The sequence below is a fragment of the Folsomia candida genome, unplaced genomic scaffold, assembly GCF_002217175.1.
Source record: "Folsomia candida strain VU population unplaced genomic scaffold, ASM221717v1 Fcan01_Sc006, whole genome shotgun sequence".
Classification (NCBI taxonomy): domain Eukaryota; kingdom Metazoa; phylum Arthropoda; class Collembola; order Entomobryomorpha; family Isotomidae; genus Folsomia; species Folsomia candida.
In genome coordinates this window covers 9,010,349-9,037,382 of record NW_019091198.1, presented here as the reverse complement: position 1 = coordinate 9,037,382, position 27,034 = coordinate 9,010,349, and the positions used below count along the sequence as shown (strand labels likewise).

At 40.0% G+C, this 27,034-nt stretch overlaps 2 protein-coding genes and 1 long non-coding RNA gene across 6 annotated transcripts; 1 reads left to right on the top strand and 2 right to left on the bottom strand.

Moving 5' to 3' along the window:
- The first annotated feature begins 1,318 nt into the window (after positions 1-1,318).
- Positions 1,319-17,251, top strand: LOC110850787 (protein glass). 4 transcript variants are annotated; one of them, XM_022098351.2, is made up of 7 exons: positions 1,319-2,232; positions 12,779-12,929; positions 13,024-13,712; positions 13,809-13,993; positions 14,473-14,812; positions 14,910-14,986; positions 15,119-17,251. In XM_022098351.2, the coding sequence occupies exons 1-7, from the start codon at positions 1,959-1,961 to the stop codon at positions 15,335-15,337; spliced, it is 1,935 nt and encodes a 644-aa protein (XP_021954043.1). In that variant the 5' UTR covers positions 1,319-1,958; the 3' UTR covers positions 15,338-17,251. The 4 variants fall into 4 exon arrangements, with proteins under 4 accessions (XP_021954043.1, XP_021954042.1, XP_021954041.1 ...); XM_022098350.2 differs by having other exon boundaries at positions 14,470-14,812; XM_022098349.2 differs by having other exon boundaries at positions 13,809-14,266.
- On the bottom strand, positions 3,563-4,988 carry LOC110850788. Its single transcript, XR_002548007.2, has 2 exons — positions 4,681-4,988; positions 3,563-4,076 (listed from the first exon to the last, which is right to left on the bottom strand). It is a non-coding gene; the product is annotated as an uncharacterized LOC110850788 (long non-coding RNA).
- A 523-nt stretch (positions 17,252-17,774) lies between the features above and the next one.
- Positions 17,775-26,930, bottom strand: LOC110851094 (paired mesoderm homeobox protein 2B). Its single transcript, XM_022098730.2, has 6 exons — positions 26,121-26,930; positions 25,830-25,971; positions 24,742-24,869; positions 24,561-24,635; positions 20,471-20,714; positions 17,775-18,854 (listed from the first exon to the last, which is right to left on the bottom strand). The coding sequence occupies exons 1-6, from the start codon at positions 26,298-26,300 to the stop codon at positions 18,697-18,699; spliced, it is 927 nt and encodes a 308-aa protein (XP_021954422.1). The 5' UTR covers positions 26,301-26,930; the 3' UTR covers positions 17,775-18,696.
- Between the last annotated feature and the right edge of the window lie 104 nt (positions 26,931-27,034).

Below are 27,034 nucleotides of genomic sequence, written 5' to 3'. Positions count from 1 at the left end.
GCATTTGTCCTTTCGGGTACAAAAGACTGGTGCAGGTTTCGAACAGCACGTTACCAAACGTGAAATTTATCATCGGAGGAACAGAATATACAGTGATCTCGTTATTTAATTTGTCTATTTTGCATTACATATTCATCAATGTCATGTCCCTCACCTAGCCAGCCGACGGTGTCGTATTGCTTATTTCATCTGAATGACACAAGATTACACAACAGCCCTGCCAAAGGCAACCTGTTCCACCAACCATCACATTTTAATACGTGTGTGGTATCAACCTTATGAAATTCAATTTGTTATCACAACCCAGAATTTGAATCATGACCCTGGCTTGATTTTATTCTGATGGAGGTGAGATTACAAGAAAACCATATTCAAACCCGCATGGATTTTCGAAAGTAAGTAAGAAGTGAGTAATGTAATTCAGATTTTGTATCTGTCGCGGATGGAGAGAAACATTAAAAGGAGAGCCATGTTGTTTCAAGGAGTTACGGTAAAAGAGGTTCAGGAAGGCTTTTTAATAGCAACGTTTTTTTCTCTACTTCTCAGCAGCAGTCGTTATTATGAAAACCCTTTTTATGGGAAAAGGTATGTATAAGGGGAAAGTGAATGAATAGGATGTTATGCATGCATTGATTCGTGTGGGGGTTGCCTGGCTGTTCCTCCTCCTTTTTCTGCTTCCGTGGTGGTTGGGACAATAGGATTCATATCAGCGTCATAGGATCAACACCACTGAAGAGATAGCGGAAGTCAGTGTCCTCTTCTTTTCCCATTTCCTTGGGATAGTCCACCTGTGCACTTGCTTTAAAAAATAGGATTTCTGTTTCTCCACTGCGTAGATATTTACGGGGCTGCGACTCAGGGCGCTTTTGAAACATTGTTGGCGAGGGAGCGTGCATTTCTTCATCTCGAACTTGCTACTACTCGTGGGTATAATACATAATAGTTGTTGTTGGTGGTGGTGGCTGGTGGGTAGTGGGCATTGTTGGCAGGTAGTAAAAAGGCGTCGTGGCAAGTATTTGGAAAGGAAACGGGTCTCATCCATGCAATAATAATACAACGCGTTTAGTTAGATCACCGTGAGGGATGAAGAACGGGGTGAGTTGTTTGGTGGTCATGCTTTAAAATGGGATGTACAGTAAGATAGCTCTCTCTCGATAAATAGTTAAGTAGACAACACAACAGGGTATTTCGTTGTCTGGTTTTCTGGATGTATGTTGCTGTAGCAGTTACTTGTGGTGGTTTAATAATCTGATGCTACATATATTCCTATGCTGTTTTGAGGGGTTGGACTAACTGTTAGCCTTGGCCATGAATTCCTACCTGTTCAGTTTATCCTTGGCAGTGGAGCCCATAACACTCTCATCATCAGCATAAGCTATCCATCTACACACGTACCACATTCACTCTCTTGGATAACCGTACTTGCTGCGAAAAAGTACCACCACTCGTTTAGTTGCAATTGGACAGCGTCGAGTGGTGACGGTGTCCATTCCTCTCCTTTTGAGGTCGACAATCATATCCAGCCAGAGATTTAAGGGGTCTTTTCCTTCAATCATTTACACTCTCCAGAAAAATAAACCAGTACGGACTTACGTCTCCAGAGGTGAGGTGGTTGAGGGCCACACCAAAAAATCTACCATTCTTGATATCACGTCAAGTGAGAAGCAATCGGATTACACAACACAATCAGAAAAAAAAACCAAGCCGTGGTGCTCACCAGTGACAATCGTTTTATCCCATTTGGTAACCACATGAATGAATCATAACCCTATGAGATTGGTGTTTTCGTCCAGAAACATGAAATTTAGACCCGTCATCATTCCGGGAAAGTGAGATTATTGCATGGTGGAATTTATAGGAAAAAAATAGTGAAAAAGTGAGACAATCTCAGGAGATGCCTGAGCGTGAGACGAAAATACTATTGAAAGGACAACCCTAGTTAAAGAAACGGCTATACGATGCCTAAGATATTTTTGATTAAAAATCGCCTCCTCCAACAGCAACAAAGGCTGTTGGAGACTTCGAAGCAGGCTTCACCCTCCTCCGAGGGGGGTTTGGATAGGGATGACGATGGGGAGAAGGACTCGCCCCCTTGTCATGTCACCCCCAGGTCACTCTTTGGCCGATTTCTCGCCAACAGGTCAGCCTCCCCTTCTCCGGTGGGAGACTGTGGCGCCAGTGATCACGACGATAACGATTCGGATGAACCACTCTCTCTCGTCGTTCACAAAGGTAAATACAAATGAACTAATATGCATACATTATCCGAAAAATCCCGGCTCGCTTTCACCATATTGTGTTTTTGACCACTTGTTGCTCCTTTGATACTTGTTGAGATTGAGACGTTTCATAAGTAAGATTCGCTCATAACCGGTGTCAGACGTTCCTTATTTGAAAGTAAAATTATTTAATATTACTCCATTTAACGGTAGTAGTGTTAGGTAAGGATAGAAGGAACGTGTTATTTTAAGTAGTTTAGCTCCTAGCTTACAATTTGTGTAAGAGAAAGCGACCAACCTTGGATTTGTAGGGGCAGCTAGGTTTCATTAGACAGATCAAGAAGAAGAACAAGAAGCAGATGTAAATCCCGTGAGCAAAGAGGTTTCTTCAAGGACGGGTGACATAATATCAAGTTGGGTAAATCTTTCCAAAAATAGGACATGTTTTTAGCTTACTTCTTTCCAAGTAGAGTTGAGATTTCAGGGAAATACATACATATTTTGTGAGGGAATCGTTACATTAATTTTTGTCAAGCTTGGTAGTTTCTCTTAATGACTGGGTACGTCCAGCTAATTTATAATATTTAATGATATCATGGTTGGTTTAGTGGTCTGGTAGCGTGTCATGAGACCATCCATCCTCCAGCACAAATTTCTTAAGGTTGTTGTCTCGTATTTTTTTCTTATTTTTCTCCTTCTTCGAGAATTCAAGTTGTTGTTGTACGGTTGCTGGCGTGGAATCCATGTTGTCTTTAACAAGCAAATTCATTTAGAGCTTCTTCACAGGTTTAAGTGTGGGAACCGCACATTTTTTGCCAACTTGTATGCAAAGGGTAATTTAATTACCAAGGTTAAAGTTTCAGTGAGGGTAGTGTTATTCAATCCCATGGAAAGAATAGAGGTAGGGTGATACATATGTACGTGTAGACATTGTGTAATGATGTGTGGTAAGGTGACTAGCGAAAATATTTGGAATATATCGCGAAACTGAGTTGCATAAATTGAGAGTTTTAGAGACAGGATGAAGTAATCTATACGTATATCCGCTTCTAATAACGGTGAGTTGCTAATAAAATCTTTAATACAACTGCATTCTAACAATGGGCAGGATTCGTTTGCACCGGAAAGGGATTTGTCATAATCACAATTTACCATCCGTGTGTGATGATGATAAGTTGCAGCTAAATACGTACCCATAAACGTAAAAAGACGCATGCATAATGGTGTAAAAATGATATTATGATGATAACTTATTTCTCCGGCATATCAAGTATTTGGACAATATAATCTTTCCATTTAGAGTGGATGAATGAATGAATGAGCGAAGGAGTGGTGGTCCTTCGTCTTGTTTTGTTCTTCTTCTCCAGAAGATGTATTTTTGTCTCAAGTTACGTTTTTTAAGATGCATCACAATGGATCAAAAACTGCACCTTTTCAGTCGGTGTGTAAAGCATGAAAATGTATTTTTAAGAATCCCATCATCATCTTTTTACCTGCTGAATGTGCAGCTATACATCTTATTTTTGGTTCACATCGTGTAAGAAGATGAACGGTTCCCACTCTTTCTGCAGGTATCTCTATAGTCCGTTCAGTGCGGTTGGTTAATTGAACTGGTGCTGGACGGGAAATGAATATTTACAAAATAAACAAGCCAACCAAAGTGTGGGAATTGCCATCAAGATCATGTTATGCATCTTTGTGTAACCGGATCGCATCTTGCAGGGTCCAGAGAGAGGATATTTCAGGAGAAGTCTACCTGAATCTGAAACTTGAGACTTTCCAAAGGTTTTCATCTCTCCCACCTTTTCTTCCGTCCTAATAGCTTTGACGAAATTCTTAATGACGGGCCTCTCAAAACTGCAATGAAAATGGATTCAGATTTTTATTCCGCCAGGAAGCCTTTTTCGAATGAACAAGTATTTTTTCTCCTACAGAAATATTCAACACAAGTGCATTGAAGAACAACCTGATTCATTTTTAATCTATCCAAATCCCTTCAGCCGAGGTGGTGGTGGTGGTGCGATAAGAGCGATAAATAAGCAAGAAAGAAAACTGAATCAATAATAAATCCGTTCTCATTCTCATTTTCCGCAAGGAAGGAAGGCCGAGAGATTTCATCCATTATTAAACGCATTAAATGTCGCCCACTTTTTTACTTGTTGAGCAGGAGACAAGATTAGGAATGAATATAAATAAAAGAAAAGACATTGAATAAACGGATATTTATTCATTCCTTATTCAACTTATTCCGTTCTTTGGTTTAGTTTTTTCTCCATTACTTTTACTCCTCCACGTCCACCATCACCACCACTTTTCATTTATTATTATGTGCCGTGTTCCGCTAGGTAGAAAATATGCAACCCTTCTTGCAAGACGGAGTGGATTGTTATACGGCTCGAGATTTTTTTTCCTCTCTCCACCACTTCTTCTTCTCCCGTGCATTTGAGATTTATCTACTTACCTGTTGTGCAGCCCTGCTTTGCTGTCTGTGTCGTTTTTATTAGGGGTACGGACGGCGTTAGGTGTTATGTGCCATTCCGTGGAATGAACAAGTCAGTCAGCATGACATCCAGCACTTGGCAAGTTGTTGGACCGACTGACTAAATATAGTTGAGGGGAGAAAGAGCTTCTCTCTCAAGACGAAGAATGAGATAGATATGGATGGATGAGAAAAAATTCATAATCTGCATTCAAGGCCAGGTTTGTTGAGTTTAGAGCGAGTGGGGCTGGCCGTACACAGAGTCATCATCATCATCATGACTCCAATAAGCTCTCTGGAGACTCACCTGTTGATTGGACATATATAAAACAGGTTTGCATTTTGCAACAAACACGTAGGGATACGAATACGAACGAATGTGAGCAGTAGACCAGGCTTGATGTGGCCACACTTCTTCTTCTCAAGTTAACGGTCATGGGTACCCGGTTCAACGGAGCAGCCTCCGGGCAAAATTCTTCTCGCGTTGACTTGACTTGGTTGAAAAATGTTCAAAAACTCGTATATCGTGTCGTCGCAGTCGGCTTGCAACATTATTCAATCTCCTTCTTCGTCTCTGCTCAATCTCTCGAATATCTTATCCATTCCAAGCCTAGTTCCATAATGGAAAATAAAAGTGGTAGGTATATGTATGCACGTAGAGAGAAATTGTGTCTGCTTTTACCCGTCTTTTTATAACAATCAAACCGCACTTGGCATTGTGGTTGATATCATCCATCCATTCTTTCTTGCATGTTCCTCCTCCTGGGGTTTCTCTTCTTCTTCTTCATCCGTTCCACCTTCTTCTCATTAAAACAACTGGCTCTCATCAGCAGCAGCATCTTCATCTTTATCGAGTTGAACTTGAACACAAGGCAACTTGTTTCCTTCGGCAATAATGGCGACACAATCATCCCTCTGCATCGGGAAGAATATTGTCTGTATGGCTTATAACGTGCTTACTGTACTGGAGCGATTAAAGATGCTCTGCGGCACGGAAGAGGTAGCAGCAGACGAAGAGTTGTTTCTCTCTCGAAGGGAGGAAAAAAATTAGAAAATTGAGATAAAATTATGAAGAAAGCGAGCGTTCAAGAAAAGAGTTGGGAGCAGTTTGTTGCTGGATGATCATAAAACAGAAGATGAAGAAGAAGGAGGTGAAAAAGGGGAGAAGGAAGAGAGCAGATGTTCAAAAGTGAGTTTAATTGATGGAGATCGAGAATCTAAGGATTGCCCTTCCAGGGATTATCTCCTATTTTTCAAGCCCATTGTTACCACCACCACGACGACCAAACCAGAGATGCTGGAAGGAGTTGTAGTTGTAGGAAGGAGAGAAAGAAGGACGACAAGATGAGACGAGAAGGCTCACTGTGCATGCAACTGGTGTATCTCATACACGATTATAGGAGATGCGTAACGTATCATTACGGACGTGTGGAAGAATGCAGACATTCAAAACTGGACAAAATGCACCAAGTAAATTGAGATAGCGGTCAAAACGGGCATTGTGACCTTGGCCGCCAAGTTTTTTGAAGAAAAAAAAACTCGTTTGCATAATTTTATAGCCCAGCAATTGGTTTTGGTACGAGTCCAACTAACATACCGGGTTCGAGAAGATCACCTTTTTCCAGCAGATTGGACATATTACACAATGTTGCATGTAACAAATGTAATCATCCTTTTTGTTCATTTTTTCCAAGACAAGTATAAAATCAGCAAGCGGCGGCGCAACCAGAATTTTGTTTGTTATGCATGTACATACATAAGTACACCTACTGCAATCTTTGCTGTGAGCCGTAACTGTCATCCATTAAAACTATTCATCATCAAAGTCTGCCTGTCGTCTGTGGAGAGCAATTCTATGTATCCATTCATTCAGCATCACCATTTCTTCTCTTCGTTATGCAGTATTATTGACACAACAAATGAAATTAATGACAAAACTAATCAAGACTGATGCTGGTTGGCTACCTGGTACTCGGTCTGCCTACTTACTGCATAAATAATACATTAATACATAATTCGTTCGTATGAAGGAGGAGAAGTCGTCCAGCTTTATAAATCGTAATTAAACTGCACTCAAACATGGCGAGACAACGACGACGCAGACTTTTAAGCGCATATTATTTATTTATTATGACCGCTCTTCTTCTCGTCGAGTCGAATGAAACAAAATGCTTGTGCACTTTACCAGGAGATTATGAAAGCAATCAGTATTGGTCAATTTTCTTTTGAAGAAGAAGAACCAGTCGACTGATAAAATGGATTCATCCAGCCAGTCAATAATTCGCCCATCATTCCATTAGAATGGTGCAAAAATGTTTCGAGGGGAGCCATTGGCCATACATTTCTTCAGGGTGACTATTGGCTGCTCTAAATGGAATCGTGTAAAAAACGGTTGTATTATGTATGGGCCTTCTATAATAATAAATTTATAAAAATGGGATAAGAAATAATTGTCTGTATGCACCTTCCATCGGGTGGACCCTTAATCCACCAAGGTGGATTTAAAATCGTGCATGTAGTGCGTTTCTAGTCGTAAATCAGCTTATTTCTTAAAAAAACGGGAGTTGTAATTATCCTCCGTTGAAACTCATTTCATGCTCCTTGCGACTTCCAGGAAAGCTGGTTTTCAATATTTGAAAAGGCAAAAAAAGTGGATATATTTATCCAAGCGAGTATTTTACCCGTTTAGATATTGGATTTATTTGGGTAAGGGCTTCCCACCTTGTCTTCCTTTTTATTTTTTATTGTAAGGGCTACTTCAACTGGATTGGGAAATAGAAATCGAAAAATATTGGGTCAAGTGACGGCTTTATTGATGCAATGTTTCACTTCTTTAAAAAATAAGTTTAATTGCTGGGCTGACTTTTTGAATCTGTGTTGTCCAAGCTAAAAAATGACATTGCAAAATGCATGGCCAACAGCTATTGTTACGTCATGGTTTTGCTTTTAAGTTGAAGTTGAAGTATAAGGTTTTGAACCATTATTCTTAGTCTTGATTGGTCAGACGTCATAAATGATTGTTACTGTGAACCCATTTTTATATGCACAAGCTGTCCAACTTTTTCGTACGTGGACGGACTTTCGACTTTTATTACAGTAAGAGAAATGATCCTTCCAACAAAATTTCTATGAACCGAACTGTCAAACGGACAAAGGGGAAGAAAGGGATTCCTACGAAACTGACTGCTGCTCAAAAGACTCACTGATTTTAAAAAGGTCAGCATTTCATTATTGGACGATATGTAACTGTCGTATATTTTTAGTCTTCTTGGTAAACCTTTATCTGAAGCACCTCGTCAGGCTGCTGCTGCTTCCTTCCAGAATAAACCGGAAGCCATATGACGACAACGAGGTTGCTTAAGCCCTTGAATGCACTAAACAGCAGCATTAACTTTTGATGCATTTAGACCAACGACCTAACGAACCAAACCATTATTTCCATGCGTATGGATGGATTTATTCTATTTCCTCATTCTTTTCCCACCTCAAGACGAAGAAGAACAACCCCTTCTTGTTGTTGTAGTGGGAATTCTACATAATTTGGAACTGTGACATGAACCATTTCATAATGGGCATTGACCTTAGACTGAGCTATATTTAAATCACGAAGCTCATGCGCTTCGGGAAACAATGGTTTGTTCAAGAAAAGTACCCCAGTTGCATTATTGTCCACGACCTGGTGGAGTTTTTGAAGCTTTTCAGTCCCACATCCACATGTTGGTCACGTGAAAAAGGGTTCTGTTTCCGTCTCTGAGGTACTGACACGATGATACATTAGGTACAAATCCATTGGGCGTACGTACGTATTCGTTTCGAGAAAAAACAACAAAATTCTAGGATTAAATTTAGTGTAGTGGTTCAAAAGGCAAAGTTATTTGGTTGGCTGGTTGGTGGTTGATAACATTGTGTGGCTTGCATGTTTCAGAATAACGGTGATTTTAACTCCTGCAAATATACACATGGTATTGGTCGAAATATCCTATTTGACATGCTAGAATATTATGGAAATGACATGTGAACGGAAGGTATTTTAGGTTTAAATACTTTTATCTCCAGATAATACAAACTCTTCTTGTATCCGGTATTCGTCAATTTCCAAGCAAACATTTTTTTTCTATTGACTGTGGTTTTTTTCCTTTATCAGCTAAAACTTCATTAAAATTAATATTTTTTGGGGATGCTGATGTTGATGGGTGTCACATCGCTGAATATGTAAATGGGAGTAAGGAGTGAATACATACAGAGTTTACACAAGTCTTATGTATGTATGTATGCATTCATGTACCTGCTTTATCTATGCTGTCATGTTTTAGCGTACGTATGAAAAAGTGTGAATCAACGCTATGCAAAAAAACTACTGCAAATTTAATTAAATCTTGTACTCACTCGCACTGACACTGCAAGTAACTACTTCGGGTATGATTTTACTGGTTGAGCAGTTTGGTTGGGCTGGAAAGGAAAAATAATAATATGGACACCATAACGAATTGAGCATTATGTGACTCGACTCATTCATCATGGGTTGAAGGAGATTAGTAGACGAGTTAAATTCACGCCAAATTCGGGATTTTTTTGCGAGAAAAATGGCATTACAGTAGTTCAATTGTTCAATTCTGGACGAGTCAGCGAGCAGTAAAACATACATGACGATGATGAATAAGTGCAAGCATAAGCAGCTAGACGATTGCTGCACAATTAGTTGACCTTGATTTGTTTTTTAAATGACAAAAGTCTACGACATATGAAAGAAAGGATTGGATTTATGTGTCATGCTTCATCCCGCATCCATCCACTTGATTGAATCAAATCTCTTCAAACTGCACGTTCCATGTGGAAAAATATGTATAGCTCCATCCACCACAATAACAACCAGCATCTCGTAATCAACAACTAACTTTGCCGTCTGACTGAATGGGGTAATAAAATTGGGAAGAAAGAAAGGTGTGTAAAATAAAACGTTTTTTAAAAAATGTGCTCTTGGCCAGAGTGTAAGAATAGCTTGGGTGGGATAGGATACGAGATACTAATAAAGCTCTAAACCAATAAAGTGAAGCAGTACGAGGAGCAGCAGCATCAAACGAGAATGAAAATAATACATAATTTATGACTAAAAAGTTTTTGCGATGCAGAATAGAGCGAGTTGATGGAGTACCTGTAACCAGATAATGATGTAACAGAACGGCAAAAAAAAAACGCTGGCTCATACCAATTGTCGTTGAGTGTGCTGAAGGAGGACACAAGGAATACGTGTGTATCTGACTGACTGCAGTGCAATTGTTGAAAGAGCAGACTGTTAGATAAGCAAAATTAGCAAACAGTGAAGCTGTTAATGTTATTATGGAAGCAGCCAGCGTGGAGTTGGATACATATTAGTATTTAGTCGTGGTGGTTGGTTGAAGGAGGATCCCATGCCAGATTAAAAGTCATGATCAAGGGTAGTTGGCGATGATGGCCAAACTGCTTTTTTTTAGCAAACGTAGGTAGCTAGGTAGGTAGGTGGGTGGGTGGTGATGCTAATAGAAGTGGGGGTGATGCCTACAGCACCATATTCTTGAGAGCATGGATTACATTCCATCCAACAATCGAGAGGGACAACATGCATACCAGAGAAGAGAGGAGAGCAGTGATGTGAATGGGTGGCACCGCGTCTCCTCCGGTTTTGATTTGCACTGCATCCCTTCCCGTTGTACTGCAGTTTCACTTTAGTTTACCAGTATCACTCATTGTGGCGAAATCTCCGCCAATCCACCGTCCTGGCTCTGCCTCCTCCATAGCCACATAGATATTTGCAATACCTGTTCCCTCGTAGTAATGGAGTTAAGAATCAGGGGAACGAGTCCGTGTGCGAGTGTGGGGTGGATTATTTTCCTTACAATGACTGGCTGGACCTATAACTAACCACAGCCTCGTCGTCGATGCCACCACTTTCTTAAAGCTACAACGTAGTTCCAATCGTTCGTTCACCTTTGTTGCCTTCTTCTCCTCGTAGCGTCGTCGCCGTCGTCGTCGTCGTCGTCGATGGGAATCCTGCTCCTCGGTCGTTTTATGGTGTGGTATGATGATGATCTGATTATGGGGCACTTTCATCTTATTGTCTGACTTGACTTGTATGTATGACCAATGCGAAATCAAATGGAATTGCTGTCAGTTTAATTGTCTGACTGAGAATTTCCTTGCTCAATGCGGGTACCTGTGGAAATAAAAAACTTGATGCGGGATTACATACTTCAACCTTTTACAACATGCATACCTTACATGCACATCATGACATGACCACCGCAGTGATATACTTACTGATATTACTGCTACCTTCTCACCGTCAAGAAAAATATTGTTTTTTTACCGAATAATAAAAGTATTAGGTGCCTATTGGCAGCAGTACGTAATGCAGATATTCTAGTATTGGCTAGTCGGATAGGCATGTACATTGGTAGGTACGTGTATATATGTATGTATCTAGGGTACATTCTAGGTATTTATGTGGACGACGCAGAATGATGACCACAGTCAGCATAAAAACTTTATTGGATGTCAAGTCTTGCGATATCTGTGATGATGGTTTCAATAGATAAATCCGAGAAGAATGTCGTCAGAAAGTCACAGCTTTGGAAACATGTTTCTTTTGCAAATGGGACGACATAATTTTGTATTCATTGAAGAATTATCATAAGAGGAACAAGAAGAAGAAGAACAGACTGGTGCAAAAAAAAGTCCAACAAGTTATACGTATTTGGCTGGAGAAGAGGTAATAAACACTATACGTAGTTGTAGGTAGGTGGGTATGTCGGTAGGACGAGACGCCGGCCCCGAGAATACAGATTTCGAATTCATTGACCAACATCAGATATGTAGTAGTCGATCTGGAGACGATACAGAAGAATTACCAAAATCCGCGTAGTTGTTTGATAGCATTTTTCCTCGTATGCATCCAGATATTCTGCACAACAGGAATGATGAATGGCGAGATAAATAACACACCATGGAATAAATTTGCATAATTCTCATCCTCAGTTTGCCTGCAAGTGGGACGAGAGTGAGATGACGATGATGATGAGTGGTCTGTATTTTGATCCGTTTTCCCGTTATTGGTTCTTGTTATTATTATTGCATGGCCAAACAACTTGTTATGAAATTCAAATTTTAATTATGACAGCTTCAACTCCAGTCCAGAAATTGTAGGTTTGCCTGCTTTGCGTGTTGGTCTTCTCAGCTCTGGTTTGTTGGTCGGGTGGTGTAATCATAAGCTGAATATTTTTATGCGTGATGCAAAGCAGTTAACAATAGGACAACATGTATGTATCCTGGCATGCATATGATACGCCTGCAGAATGAGAGGAAGGATATGCTGTTGTTGTTGAGGTTCTGGTTAAAGAATAGAAGGAAATGTAATCCCGTTTGCGGCAGGGTCGTCGGAATTAATATAAATATTTATTATAAAACGGTGAGATTTTATATCTCGTTAGGAATTTTGGTTCTGAAAATCAAAAGTATTTTTAGAACAGATTTCCACATTTGCAGATTATATGATTGGCAAATGAGTTTTTTATGTATGGATTAAAAAAAAATATTTTTGAAAATTCCCCGAAAGGATTGCGCCTTTCTGTCTGAGGTACAAGTTAAATTTAACTAATGTAAGTATTCAGTCGCGGATGCAGGGTTAATGGACGACGCGACGTTGCTCCTGACAGAGTGGAACATTGTAAAGAGCTTCTTGTCGTCATGAATCAAGTCATAGAATTGCAATTTTACACATTTCGGTGAGAACCGCATCCAATTGAATGCCATTACGAAATGGCGTTTTCCGCTTTACAGTCTACTAGAAGTTTCCTCCGACCAAAGTTTGCATGACATTTGTCTGCTGCTCTTCTGAAGAGGATGATGACAATGGATGCGAAAAAGTTTTTAAAATTCTAAATTCATACTAGATAATTCTATTTATCCAACTATGACACATGTATGTGGATAATGCGATCCGGATAAAGTGGGATTTTTGATACAAAAAAACCTGCGGGGCTATGAAATTGAGGATCATGAATGAAAGTGCGAATACTTGAACAATGGATTATTTTTATATTTGCAGAAACTAAATCTGACCGAGAAGAAGAGCTGAGAAGGGCGAATGCTCGAACACCCTTGAGACCATCAGTCATACACAGAGCACCGGCCCCCAAGTCGCCACCAGCGTCTCCCTTTCCTCCAGAACAAGATGCACCACTGGATTTTAGTCAAGGGTGAGTGTGCTAATAACTTGATATCGTACTTCGCAAAACAGAATAAGGGATGAAATGTATGAATAATATTAATGAATACAATTATGATTTACAGGGGATCAGGCACTAGTGCTGAGCCGGAAGATTATGAAGGAAACGGTCCACCTCGCGGGGGGAGAATGGGTGGCGGTGGGATGCCGTCAGGTCCTGGAAAGGGGAATGGAGTTGATATGCCCTCATCTGGGATGAACAGTGGTGGGGGCACGAGCGACCCGCCATGTCATGGTACCAACAACAATGGGAACGACATGTCAGGCAATATGGGTGGAAGTGGTCCAGGTGGCTACAGACTGGCCACGGATCCTCTGCCCCCCGTCCACAGCCTGGGGATTGGAGGACACTTTGGCTCCAGCAGTAATGGGAATGGGATCGGAGGAATGAATGGCGCCTTCCTCTCGAGATACGATCCACGCCAGGCTGAAGCATTGTTAGACGTCTGCGTAGGGGGGCCGGTGGGTGGCCATTTGGCAAACGACCCTCTCCTGTTACCTCTCCCAAGTCCGGAATCTCTCCTCGAGTTGGCCGAGTTGTATCGAGATGACCCTCCGGCACATGACATTGATGCCCCACAACCCGAACCCCCTCCACTTTTGGCCCCTCTCACCCCAATGGAACCCTCTGCTAGTAACAGCTCAGACCATTGCGCTGTGAAGAATGAGAACCACAGGAATAATCTCAACTCACAATTTGCCGTCCGAAGTTCTAACAACTTAAATAATCCAATGTTGGATGGCAGTGGCCAAGGTATGTATGCTTTTACGGCAATTGGACGATGAACAACCACAATTGTGGTATCCCTGCATAAATTACTAACTTTTGAACTTTTCCCTAATTTTGCAGGACGCCAACAATTTATGCAGCAACAAACAAATGACTTTTTCAACTTTGGTGGATTCAATTTTTCCGACGAGTTTAGCGCTGCACTAGACAACCAACTGAGCCTTAACCCGTCCTTGCTTAACACCGCGACACTTCCGTCATCCACCTCGTCGTCGATCATGGGGTCGTCATCGTCAACGCAAATGGTAACTTCTATTGCTGGGTTTCCATTTCCTCCTGTCCCCTCCTCCCTGGCTAAAATTTTCCTCCCCTCCCCCCAATCCAACAATAACGAGTCCATGGATGACAATCCATTCCCTCACGACGTACTTGACCACCACCGGGCCATGCCAACCTCACTCTCGGGCACTCACAGTCCTGGCTCCAGCGGACAATCGAGCCGTTCTTCCAGAAGACATTCTTCCGGATCATCGGCAAGCGGTGGACTTTCTGGACGTGTTTCTGCTCAGCGACAACGGGTTAGCAGATCTACATACTTTACTTCATTATCATGTAGCTGATCCACACCGGTTCCACACAGCCAGTTTTCTTCTTATTGTCCACACCCTGTATAAATAATAATTGACCCCACCACGACCACCACCACTCCCACCCAATTCTGTCAATTGTTCGATATAATGTTGGTATTTTACTAATTTATTTTTATTTGATGTATTTCCAGCAGTTGACCATTCCAAATGACGCACACGTGGAGTTTGTTAACGGAGGGCATGGTATTAAGAATCCCCTCGCATGCCATTCCCCTGACCTGGCGATGGACGAGAAGTCCAACAGTGGATGCGGTGACTCTTCGTCGGACTCTGGTGGGGAGAAATGCAGCGTCAGCACGAGCACTTCGGGAGGAAAGTTGTCCTGCAGAATTTGTGGGAAGGGATTTAACCTACAAAGACTCCTTAACAGACATTTGAAATGTCACTCGGATGTGAAGAGATATTTATGTACATTCTGCGGAAAAGGTTTCAATGACACCTTTGACCTTAAGCGACATACAAGAACTCACACTGGTAAGTTTCAACTTATTTCAGCACATTTCAATACATGAGTAACAACTAATGCCATTCAAGCATTTCAATTTTTTAAATTTAAATTTTCACTTTCTAGGCGTAAGACCTTACAAGTGCAACATGTGCGAAAAATCTTTTACCCAGCGATGCAGTTTGGAGTCACATTGTCTAAAAGTGAGTTGGTTAATAATTTACTCGCCTTTTTTGGAACGGTTTTTATCTCTGAACAATTATTCTTATATTTTACCACGTGTTAACAAATTTTACCGGCTGAGACTAACTAATGTTAATGATTCTTTGCTACAGGTCCATGGAATGCAGCACCAATACGCATATAAAGAACGGAGGACGAAAGTTTACGTTTGTGAAGAATGTGGACACACCACCGGGGAACCCGAAGTCCATTACGTCCACCTCAAAGACAATCATCCCTATAGTCCCGCACTCTTAAAGTTTTACGACAAACGACACTTCAAATTTACTAATTCCTCCTTTGCAAATATGTTATTGCAAGTCCGATCCTAAATAAACGGGATTTTGCACATTTCTATCTAATCGTTATTTTGCTGCGTGTGTGCAGAATCTTTCAACTATTATTATTTTGTTTATCGCACTTACATACCCTCCCTCCGTAGTCTGAATATTGAATATATGGATATCTTGCAAATATGTAATCACCCAAAATCCACCTCATACACGTATTACACACACACCCACGAGTCTTATAATTAGCCTTACTTTTTTGTACTCGATCCAGGTCATTTCATTCGCGATAGGATTTTTTTATTCGATTTAATTCGATCGCCCACCCACCCACATATTACAACAAGGACACAAAAGTATTACCCTCTTGAATGATAATAACCACGCAAAAACCTTTTGGGATTAAGAAAATAGAAAAATGTTGTAGGAAATGATATAAACACACGTACGTGAAAATCTATGAAAGTATTATTGTGCATAATAACATTATATTATTATTCGCTAACACATAGCGTACAAACTATTTCAAGAACTAAACTAATTTACTAATTATAAAAAAGCGTACATTACTTAAAAATATGTAACGTAACCTAGTATAAAAAAAGGCATTGTATTTATTGCATTGTTTAAGCATGCTGCTGTTAAGTAATAACAATCTCATTATTATATAACTATTTAAGAAGATTATCAATTACTTTGTAGAATTATTATGACTCGTAAAAGTAATTTACATCCATAGACGATCACACATTTAAGTATTAATAATTTATACAGCGCCTGCCTCTCCGTTCATTATTCATACGCGCAACGAAATAATTTTAATAATAACACAATATGTAAATGATGTCCAATTATCTCAGTAATTAAAGGATTAATGGGATGACTTTCCTTTCTTATATATGTGTCCGATGAGAGAAAGAGGGTAACAATTGAATCTTGAGGGGGTTCCAATATTCTTATGTGTAACAAAACAATGTCCGTTGATAAAGTTTATGTACGAGAGAGAGATAGTGAAAATGTGTGAGAAAATGTGACGAGAAAGTGAGAAATTTCTGTATAAATAGTAATATTATTGACCGTTTGTTACGTACTGTAATTTAATACGATAACTGACGCCCATGCTGTCGTGAATGAAACCAAGGTGCTCTTAAGTGTCAAGAAACGAAATGTTTCTCTACTCTAAATCAATTCCTCCTGTCGCCTTTATTAGTTTTTTTTAGTTGAGGTGTAGAAAATCAGATGAATTATTGTCGTCCTTCCAACTGCATTTTATTTATATGTCAAACTAACTCCTGCGTACCTTTGAGAATGATATAATTTAATGGTATACATAATAATGATTATTATGAAATTGGATTAATGTTGTGTGGCGAGGAAGCGGTTAAATGTATGTACTAGTTGATTTTGTTTAGTTGAGGCAATCGGAAGAAAGACTGTATAACAATCATGTTCACTATGTAATGAATGGGCACCAGGCCCATCAATTTATTTACTTCTACTTTTAGGAGTTAGGGGTCATAAAAAGGTCCATTGTTGTTTCATGAGAAAAAACGGACGGGATATGTGATGTAGATCGTACAAATATTTTAAGGAATGTTAATGAATTAGTTGTTAATTAATGTCCCCCTGAATAATTGGCGTACAAAAAATTTACGTTATTATTATGGTGAGAATGATACGCACTTTTACAATATGCAACAAGTATAATATTGTTTTTCATATACTCTTATTGTTATTTGTTATCGAATAAATAATTGAAATTTGTGAGTACTGTAAAAAAAGCAGGTTAAAAATACCCTTTCCCCTCCGACATGACTTAATTTTGTTGTAAGAATGCGTTTGGTGTGTTAAGATCATTACCAGAGTTTATAATCGAGTGTTTTGATATTTTATTTATGTAAATTATGTGAGCCTGATCAAGAGTAGAATAAAGCTTTGGAAAAATGGAACAAAATATTTAACAGAGTTTGTTTTTATGCATGTTTGTATTTCAAGTTTTGCATGATTTTTCTCGTGACGAGAGCGTCTGTCCCACTTTATGTTAGTGGATCCTGGACACTCTTCATCAGAATCTCAGATTCAGAATATCATATTCCAGTGATTCCCAGTCTTGTTCCTCTGTTGGTGTTGTGCTGGCTTCTTTTAAACTTCATTCCTTCGTCGAGTCGATTGTTGAACTTTTGCCGGCATTTTTCCCCATTTGGAATTCTAACGTTTTCATTGGTTTTTGGAATCCAAACTTTGACTTCTAATTTGGCCTCTAATTTTGGGAATTGCTGGTTTCTCAAGGCGTTTCTCGTAACGTTCAAAACCATTTTGCCGGCCTCATGTAGCCTGCCGAAATATAGGTGGCGTCAAAGTGGATAATTTTCATATGATTCACGTAATTATCTTATTTAGACGAGAAATTACATTCTTCAAAATGGCAAAAAAATGCCCGTCTTCTCCCGATAATAAGCAAATATTAGATATCGTACACGTTACGTTTTATTAGTTTTTAATGGTTTTTTCAGTCACGATAAGTCAACTTGTTAAATTTACATCGCTTTTACATAGATAAGTAATAATAATTTTGTATGCATCTTATATATCTTCTCAGTGAAAAACCCAACAATTTTTAATATTTTTTAAAAGATTTAATGCATTACATAGACTAGAAATTCATATTCATCATCATCATCAACCTTTAATAAAGTTGATTTAAAAACTCCTCAGTCGCGTGTGTTAACTGCAACTGGTGTGTTTTTACGTACGTACACAAATCAGTAAATATTATTATTCTTACATAGATATTTATTTACTGATGATAAATGTGTTTTTGGGGAGGATTGACTTGAAAATTTGGAATTATGAAAACGTGACAATTCATTTGTTTGGAATAATCAATCACTAACTCCTTAGTCCTGGTGGATATAGTAAATTTAAATGTAAATACATGTATGTATTTGTATATATACTGATAATTTTGTATGGTAAATTGGAGCAAAAATTGAGAAAATCATCCAGACTCGAATCTATGCAAAACGTGTAGTTCGTCTCCTCTCATGTACAATTAATACACATCATCATCACTCACTAAATAATTTATACAGAGTTTAAAATACTTTCCGTCTTGCATGTCGTACATAATTATTTAATATCATCAATGACGTACATACATAATCGTTTTTTTGAATTTTCAACCCACCACCACCATTGTCGTTCGTAAAAGAAGGGAGGAGAGGAGAGGAGGAGGACACGCACTAAAATATATATATTTCATATCAAGGTAATTACTATGTTGCAATAAGTAATAGTTGGTTGAAGAGTTTTGAGTTTTATTTTTAGAAAATCAGCAACAATTTGTCTTCGTCCACCACGGGCGAGGACAACGACGACATGGCGAACGGGGGGTGACGATCTCAGAAAAGCGTTTTCGTCGACAGACCGTAGCTGGCGGCGATAGGCGACGGATTTGGGGTCAGCATGAGCGGGGTGAAAGCATGGGAGGATGAAATCACTGGACTCTTGCAGGGAGACTGACCACTCCGAGGACTCCCGCAATGGTGCAACTTGTTCACTGCGGAAACATTAAAATTATTAGGGTTTTGAGTAATATGTAAGTGTGAGTAGATTGTTTTCATGCATTTGTAACTGGTAACATCAGCACTTATTTATATGCATCTCCTTTAAATTACTTGGTTTTGTAAAGACTTTCTCTCTTTATTAGAGACAAGTCAATGTATTGTATTGCACGGATCCAATAATTTTGGGGCGAAGAGGGAAAATCGAGACAAATCAGCAGACTGCACCATAATTTTTGGTAACCTTGCAATGAAGGACAGTTTGGAAGTGCAGTAGTCAAGAAAGATTTGGTGGAATATACGAAAGTCGTCCTGTGCAGCGAGATTGATTTTGGTGATCCCCTTATACATAGTTTCCTTCCACCTCTTATGCGATGCACTTCAACGTTCCCGTTATACCCAACTTTCCCCAGCAGGATATGATGATGCACCCGGTAATAATATTTATCCACCCAAAAAGTCCATCTCTGGAGTACTTGTTTCTCAAGTGCGACGGAGATCTCAATCATTGCATTGCTGCTGCTGCTGTCTTGTCAAGTCATGTCCAAGAATGAGACAGTTCGTCCCCAGTCTCGCAAAAAGTAGTCTCGCCCATTGGCTAAATATCGTTCAAACGTGTTTCATGTGCAATTAATGTGTGTGAATATTGCAAAATTGTTTTATTTCTATTCTCTTCCGTGCGCAGTATTGTGCCTGGTCTAACGGAGCAGGGCGGTCTTGTATGTGCGAGTGCGAGAGGATAAGGGACGAGGAGGGAGTGGAAAGGCCATGCTTAGCGTCTCCTCTGTGACGGTTTAATCTAGGAAATTGCGGCTCACATTGCCTCCACCATTTGTCTCACTTAATGTCAAGCATCCGCTCCTGCCACATGATGCCCAGCCCAACCAGCAGAGAAGTACAAGACCAAACTAAACTCATCCTTTCTCTCTCCTACATCTCTACATCTCCAGCTTTCTTCGTCTCCCATGCTGCAGAGAGAGCGAGCGAGAGATCACCGCAGCCAGGGTGGGAATACGTACAATAGCAACTACACATCTCTCCTCCTCCTCCTGGAAGAAGAAGAAGGGGGCTCCTAATGAGAAAAGTGTTCCCACTGTGCACAACTCCAGCGACACAATGCAAAACAAATTTAGAGATAGTCCGTAGTCTCCTATACTGATTATATCCAAACTTCGACGGCGGTGGCTTCTTCCTCCTCCATCCGAACGCCATATTGAACCAATATTTAGATAAGACTTATTGTCACGGTTTTGTCAGACGTAATTTGTCGCGTAACAAAGTTTCAAAAATATAAACTAGGCAGTTCTAACTGTGCAGCAGTCTTGTCGCACAAAGCAACGATTGATTGACTAGAGACAAGAGTGAAAGTAGCAAGTTGTTGTTGCAAAGTGTTCTCTCTCCTTCTGAGACGTATGATAATGATGCTGACTGCTAAATGGGTGGTGGATGCCAAGAGATAAATTTGGCGAGTGTAGGTATGTCCCCCACCCGGCTATCTGGAGAGAGAGGATGGAGGATGGAAGTCCAAGTCGCAAACTCAAACCACAACCAAAGTTATAGAAATGGGAGTTGCAGCTAGGCGGCTAGTAGTAAATGCAATTATGATGATTACCCGAAGAGTCAGAGTGCTTAGAGTTTTCTTTGGTAGTAGACTTGCCATTGGCTTCTTGAGACGACTTGAGAGACGGGGAGTTTTCTCCGTTGTTATTCCCACCGCCACTTCCTGAATTATTGCTGCTACTTCCGTTCCCCTGTCCAGACGAGTTTGATCCGGTTGAGTTGTTACTCGACCCCTGCTTCTGCTGAGCAAGCCGCTCCTGCTTTCGAAACTTGGCGCGTCGATTTTGAAACCACACCTAGGCAAAAAATGAGACAATGAGACAAGTGACACAGAAAAATATGGAGAGAAAAATACAGGAAATAATAATAGAGGCAGAACAAGTGTCCATTTTAATAGACAATACGAGTCAGTTACTGTTACTGCATCGTCACTTCCTTCACATCAATTATCTTCATTCGCATTCATGATGATGATGATGATGATATTGAATAAATGTCATAGTTATCGTTAACACATTATTCGTCGGTCTCCCTTTTATGCACATTAAATGTTATGAGATTGACTTGGTTAAATGCACCACTTTATGTATGCATCACTTTAAGCATGTGCATGCATACACGTATAATCCCGCTGTGCCACCTGTCACTGTTGGTCTAGCAGATTTTTCCTTTGGGTCTACATACTTACATGTGTACATGAATGTGTCCAATGATTAACTGAATAGTGAAAGGCAGTCGTGAATTCTAAATGTTTCACATTTTTTTGCAAACCTAATACTTGTTTTTACATTACACAAGTAATTTTTCATCAGAAAAGAGAAAGCAAAAAATGTATATATGGTGCAAAAATTGAAAAAAATACGGATAGATTCAACAATGTCATGATAATCTCTGGTACACGAAAACGAATTGAGTTATCACAACAATGCCATGTGCGAAGGAGGAAAGTTGAGTTAATCATTTGAGTACTTAAAGGCTGATCACCCCTTCCCTTCGAGGAAAGCATATAGCTTATCCTCGTCCTCGCATTCCAATCCAATCCAGGCAGATTGAAACGACAAAGACTTTACACCCTCGATCGAAGAGCAAACCTTGCGTGTCGACCCAAGTGATAAAGCCGAAAAACAATGACATATGACACAAAATACAGTGTACAACTACACACATACAATAAGGGCAACATGATAAATAATGACGCACATCCATTGGTTTATTATCAATCGTGAAGTAATACAATCAAAACACGAAGTCTTTTTCGTGAAACTACGCCAAAATTTAAAATCATTGATTGCGTCAGATGTGTAGAATAAACTAAGGCCAGAAACTTAGATAATAATGATTATTAAAGTCAAGTCATGTGTGTCACTTGCTCCACTGCATGCCAAAGTAGTCTGGTATGGACAATGAAAAGTCGGGAAAAGATTTTATGACCCGAACTACCCTGCTTCACCCTCCTTGCTCATCATCAGCACCAATGTCGGGGTTGTACTGGCAATGTTGATGTCTTTATTATGAGTAGATCAAACATTTAGTTTGGTTGTTCCATGGCCACATGTCCCCATTGAGTCAATTGAAAATATATTTTTATACCAGTTCATCCATCCGCTGCACAAATAAACAGAGGGCTAATGGTCCCCACACCATACCCACTGCTCGATGCCCGGGTAGTGTGGTAAATGGCTGTGTGGTGCTAAAAGTCCTCGGATTGAAACTATTGCGAGGAGGTCATAGCATCCATCGTCCCTTCTTTTCGGATATAATATCTACGTGGCTACACTATATGCATTTATGTATCGGAGAGAGAGCGAGATGTAGTTCTGGCTCATTGGCTCATTCTGCCTCGCTACCTTCGAATCTCTCCAAATGAACATGATGCCACTATTTGTTTTTTAACTTTTCACAACCAACCTCTGCTGCCAGTTGTTACGTGTTATGTTGTACTCCTTGTTTGACCTAATGAGCTGAAAATACAGCTACAGACGGTACAAATGTGTACGAGAGAGAGCATTATTTGCGAGTCAACCTGCTACTTAAGTAATAATTTATCTCGCACCATGTCCTCATAAAAGCATTACATTTGTTAAATTAAAATCACTCGACGAGAACTGCTCCGTTTGATTGAATGGGACATTTTCTAACCGGTTGTCCTCCTCGTGTTGTTGGTTGGACTAATTTAATGACGATATTTTTCCGGGAACATGCCCCATTTCCATTTCATTAGTACCCTTTCTCTCTCCTCTTGACATGTAGGCATTTCCTTTTTGATTGCACAGGATGCAATCTACTTTAGTAGAGTTTAAGCATGTAATATTTTCACGTATTTAAGAGGACAAACTGGAAGCCAGTCTCAAAAGTTATGCGTTTCTTGACTTTGACAAAGTAAGATGAAAGAGCGGCTGAACTGGTGCCAGGTTATTAGATGAAATTGTTGGAATTTGAGGATGACAAGGAGAATTGGGAGAAAGCAAATGTGTCAATGAAATCCACTCTGAGATGATGGAAACTCTCGAATCTTCGCAAACCCATGCAGCCACCCACCCCGACCAAATCAAGAACTTTGCCTAATATCTTACGTGTACTTTCTAACGTACTTTCCAAATTTCTAGCCCAACAAAGTTTAGCCAGATATTAAGAAAATTATAAATTGGGGTGGAAATGTCGTCTTGAGAGGAACTCTAAACTAAACTAAACTAAACTCTCTTCCTCAAAGTACCATCATACCAATAAATTACACAATTTCCATCTCTTGTTATACATAAAGTCGAAATTATGTATTCAAAAATCTCTGCTAAATTGAATAACAATGATGAACATCAATTGGGGAAAACTTATTAAGGACGAATGAAAATTGCGTTGGGAAGGGCACAGTAATGGGTGTAATAAAATATGTATGTATGTACGGGCTTCCGCTGAAATAATGGGAGATAGAACGATACGATTTAGATGCAAGGTTTGGCCTCTACTTAAATAAGAAGAATGTCATACAGAAAAACCTCCTCCCCTTCCGCTCCTCCTCCTCCCAGAGCAAATTAAGTCAGCATCATTCAGAGGAGAGGAGAGAGAATTAGAAACTGCCATTGAGTTCAGTCGTGATATCTAATTTTCTTAAGTGCCTTGCACAGGATCTCTGGTGCCATTTTTACTAGCAACACTTAATCGCTTTCTCCTCATCCTCATACCCCCAATATTCTGCATTCTACAGCTGCATCATCATCATCAACACACACTGACACATTGTACAAATACTTACTACATGTGTACATACATAGCATTACAACAACACCCATACGAAGCATCCAATATTTATTTCCGAATCTCCAATCTCGAGCAGTATGCAACTGACTGTATGCCAACGGAACGAGCCAGAGTCAACGTTCAACGACGTGGTGGTGGTAACTTGGAACTGATTATGTTAAGTACTCTTTGACTGGGAAATGGGAAATGCTACAGCGAACCAAGATCACATCATGGGTCGCATCGACCTCATGTATCTTTCGTGTCCCTTCATTTCATTCCATTTGCATTCAACTCGGATCAATTCATCTCTCGCTAATCACCTTCCTTTCCTTTTTTCTCTTTCTCTCTTAAACTCCACAATCCCATCCACGAGCTCCTCTTGTGTCTTACATATCTCCACATTTTCTCAATTTAAGACATTAAATTTCAAGGGGTGGAATCCTCCAGATACGTGAATTCATATGCAAAGGATGCCCCTAGCTTGGGACTCCACTCAACTCTTTCCAACTATTTGGGGCAAAGTTAAACTTTATTAGCTCACGTAGTCCTCCAGCACCACAAAACATTCTATTATTGATGCAAAGTGAGATTGTGGGTAGCTCTTCTTCCGACCGAAATGATAATGTCGACTGCCAATCTCGGTAACAAAAGCCGGTCTAACAAAAAAGAGGACGGAACTAAAACCCACCCACCCACCGACATGATTACATGATTCTGATTACACGAGGCATCACACCCTTGTCAAGTGGGCACGTGCTCGCGTGTCAGGAGAAGGATGTAAACTTGTCAAAATGAGACTTTAATCTGCCACGCTGCAAGTCGGACAGGAAGACAAATAATAATAATGGTAATGACTCTGATAATTTAACCAAGGCTGGTCAGGAAAGTGTGAAAACTGCACAAACCTGTACACGCGCCTCTGTCAAGTCGATCTTCATGGCAATTTCCTCTCTGGTATAGATGTCAGGATAATGCGTCTCCTGGAAAAGGGGGGGAGAAAACAGAACGAGTTGAAAACATTGCAAAATTTATACAGATATTTATTTATTTGGAGGTTATTCTCTCTCTTCCTCGTTTATTTTTTACTTGAAAAGCTCGCTCGAGCTCCTTGAGTTGGGCAGAAGTGAAAGTGGTTCGGATTCTTCTTTGTTTTCTTTTCTCTGTCAGAACAGCGGATGCGTCTCCTCCGTACATTTTGTAACTTAGGCTGGCAGCTGAAAAAAGAGGAGGAGAAAAAAATGGTCGTCAAACTCGTGTTCTACTTGTTTACTACGTAAATAATCTAACAAAAAAGGAGTAAAAAATGGATTTATAAATCCTACATCATGTTAATTAATTCTTTAATTATACATCGGCCCCACAATTTTAGTGCATATTTTATGGGAACAAACGTGTCACAATTTGTCATTTATCACGCGCATCACATCCGCGATGCATTTTGTAATGTGGTAATTTGCTCTGGGAGCGTGAGTGGCGGAAGGAGAAATCCTGCTGGTGAGGCCGAACGGAGGAGAAAGTAGAGAATAGACTCGCACCAAATTTATTTCCGGGTGGGAATGGACTGTGGAAATAAGGACGTGGTGGATTGGATGGATGAGAAATGTTTCCCTCACTTGAGAAATGGAGGAAGAATGTCTTTGAAATTTAGAGAACCGTCTGCTTCGTCTCTTGTCCTCTTGCTGCGCCTCATTTGTCAACCTTCCTTCTCCCCAGAACCATTTCTCTCCGTCTCCACCCTTCTTCCAAGCAACCACCAGCGAAAAAAAAATTCCGCCCGAGAAAAGACTATGCCTTTCCTGCTCTGATTTCTGATAAGAATAGGTTTAAATTGCGGTATTACAGTTCAGGCTAATTATCGTTTATGGCGTAGTGACTGCACTGCTAAATTTACGGGAGGAGAAAGTATAAACGCGTTATAATGAACGTTATATATGCAGGTTTAATTATTAGTAAAATGAGGGCCTCTTTTATGACCATGGTTTTTTAGGATGTTAAATTGTAGAGAATCTAATCAATTTTGACTTAAATGACGGGACAAATGAAAATTTAAACGTCCGTGTTGTTACGAATGTATAGTTTAGTAGGTTATGATAACATGTAGATTATGGGAGAATTACGAAGGAATAGAAATTTGCAAAATTTGCTTCATATAGAAAATGAGCACATGTACATACCTTGTAAATTCATGCTTGGAAAAGTTGAGCCGGGATGATGCCTCTGTTGATCATGTCTCATGACATTGCACTGACCTCCTGGACCCATTCCTGCCCCTGGATAGCTGCGAACGTTTGTGTGAGAATATCTGTACCCTCCAACCTGCAAAGTGCACAATATACCGCAAACTGTTATTAAAATAATGACTGAATTATCACCGTTATCATCACAATAATCATCTAGGGTGAAATTGAGACAAATCATATGACACGAAATAAAATAAAACTCTATTGTTATCATTGCACACAAACCTGGGCGCATGCAGACAGATCAGCATAAGAACACGCCATGTTGGATAAGGCAGCCGCTCCCGCAGCCGCTGCGGCGTTATCCATCGAGCCCCCCACGCCCAACGACCCTCCAAGTCCGCACGACTGTGGGTCAAAGGAGGATGCTTGGTGGTGATGGTTTATGTAACTCGTGTAGTCCATCTTTTTCTTAGGAAATGGTGGTAACTGCAAAATGCACTTTTTCAGTTGATACAGTTTCTCAGTGATCACTTTCACTTTTTCAACTTTCTCTCTCTCTCTATTTTCCTTCGCGGAATGGAATTCAGAAGAGAGATCGAGCCGTCAATTCAAATTGAATTTATTTATCCTTGTTTTGATCTCGTCTGAGAATTACAACTGTCAACACTGAAGCACGAGACAGGCCATTCGACTGTATGTAGCTGTAGGAAGAGAGGTAAAAGGTATGTATGGTTTGTGGCTAGTGTAACTCACCCACAAAAAAATGAGACTATAAACTCGTGTCTTGTGTTGCGTCTTCTTTTTGAAGAAATAAACAGAGTATGATTGGATTCACTTTTATATTTCTTTGAACCTCACGTACTCCACATAACGCACAGTTGAGTTCATAAATTGACAGAGGAAGATAAATTCACCGGCGTGTGAAAGAGTTTCTCTTTATCGCGGAAAGAAAATTCAAAATTGGACAAATTTCATTACTCTTACAACCTAATTACGATTCGAGGCCCTCGGTGGAGATTTTTCCGGGCTTGTTGCCGTCACAAGATTATATAAAATGGACTGGAGAAGGATAACTGAATTTTGCTGTGAAAACGTTCGCCTCTAATTCAATTTTGAAGCATTTTGGTCTTTATAAGATCACCATGTCCCGATTTTCGGATCCTGCTTCCTTCCTTCCACGAAGGTGGAGTCACTCC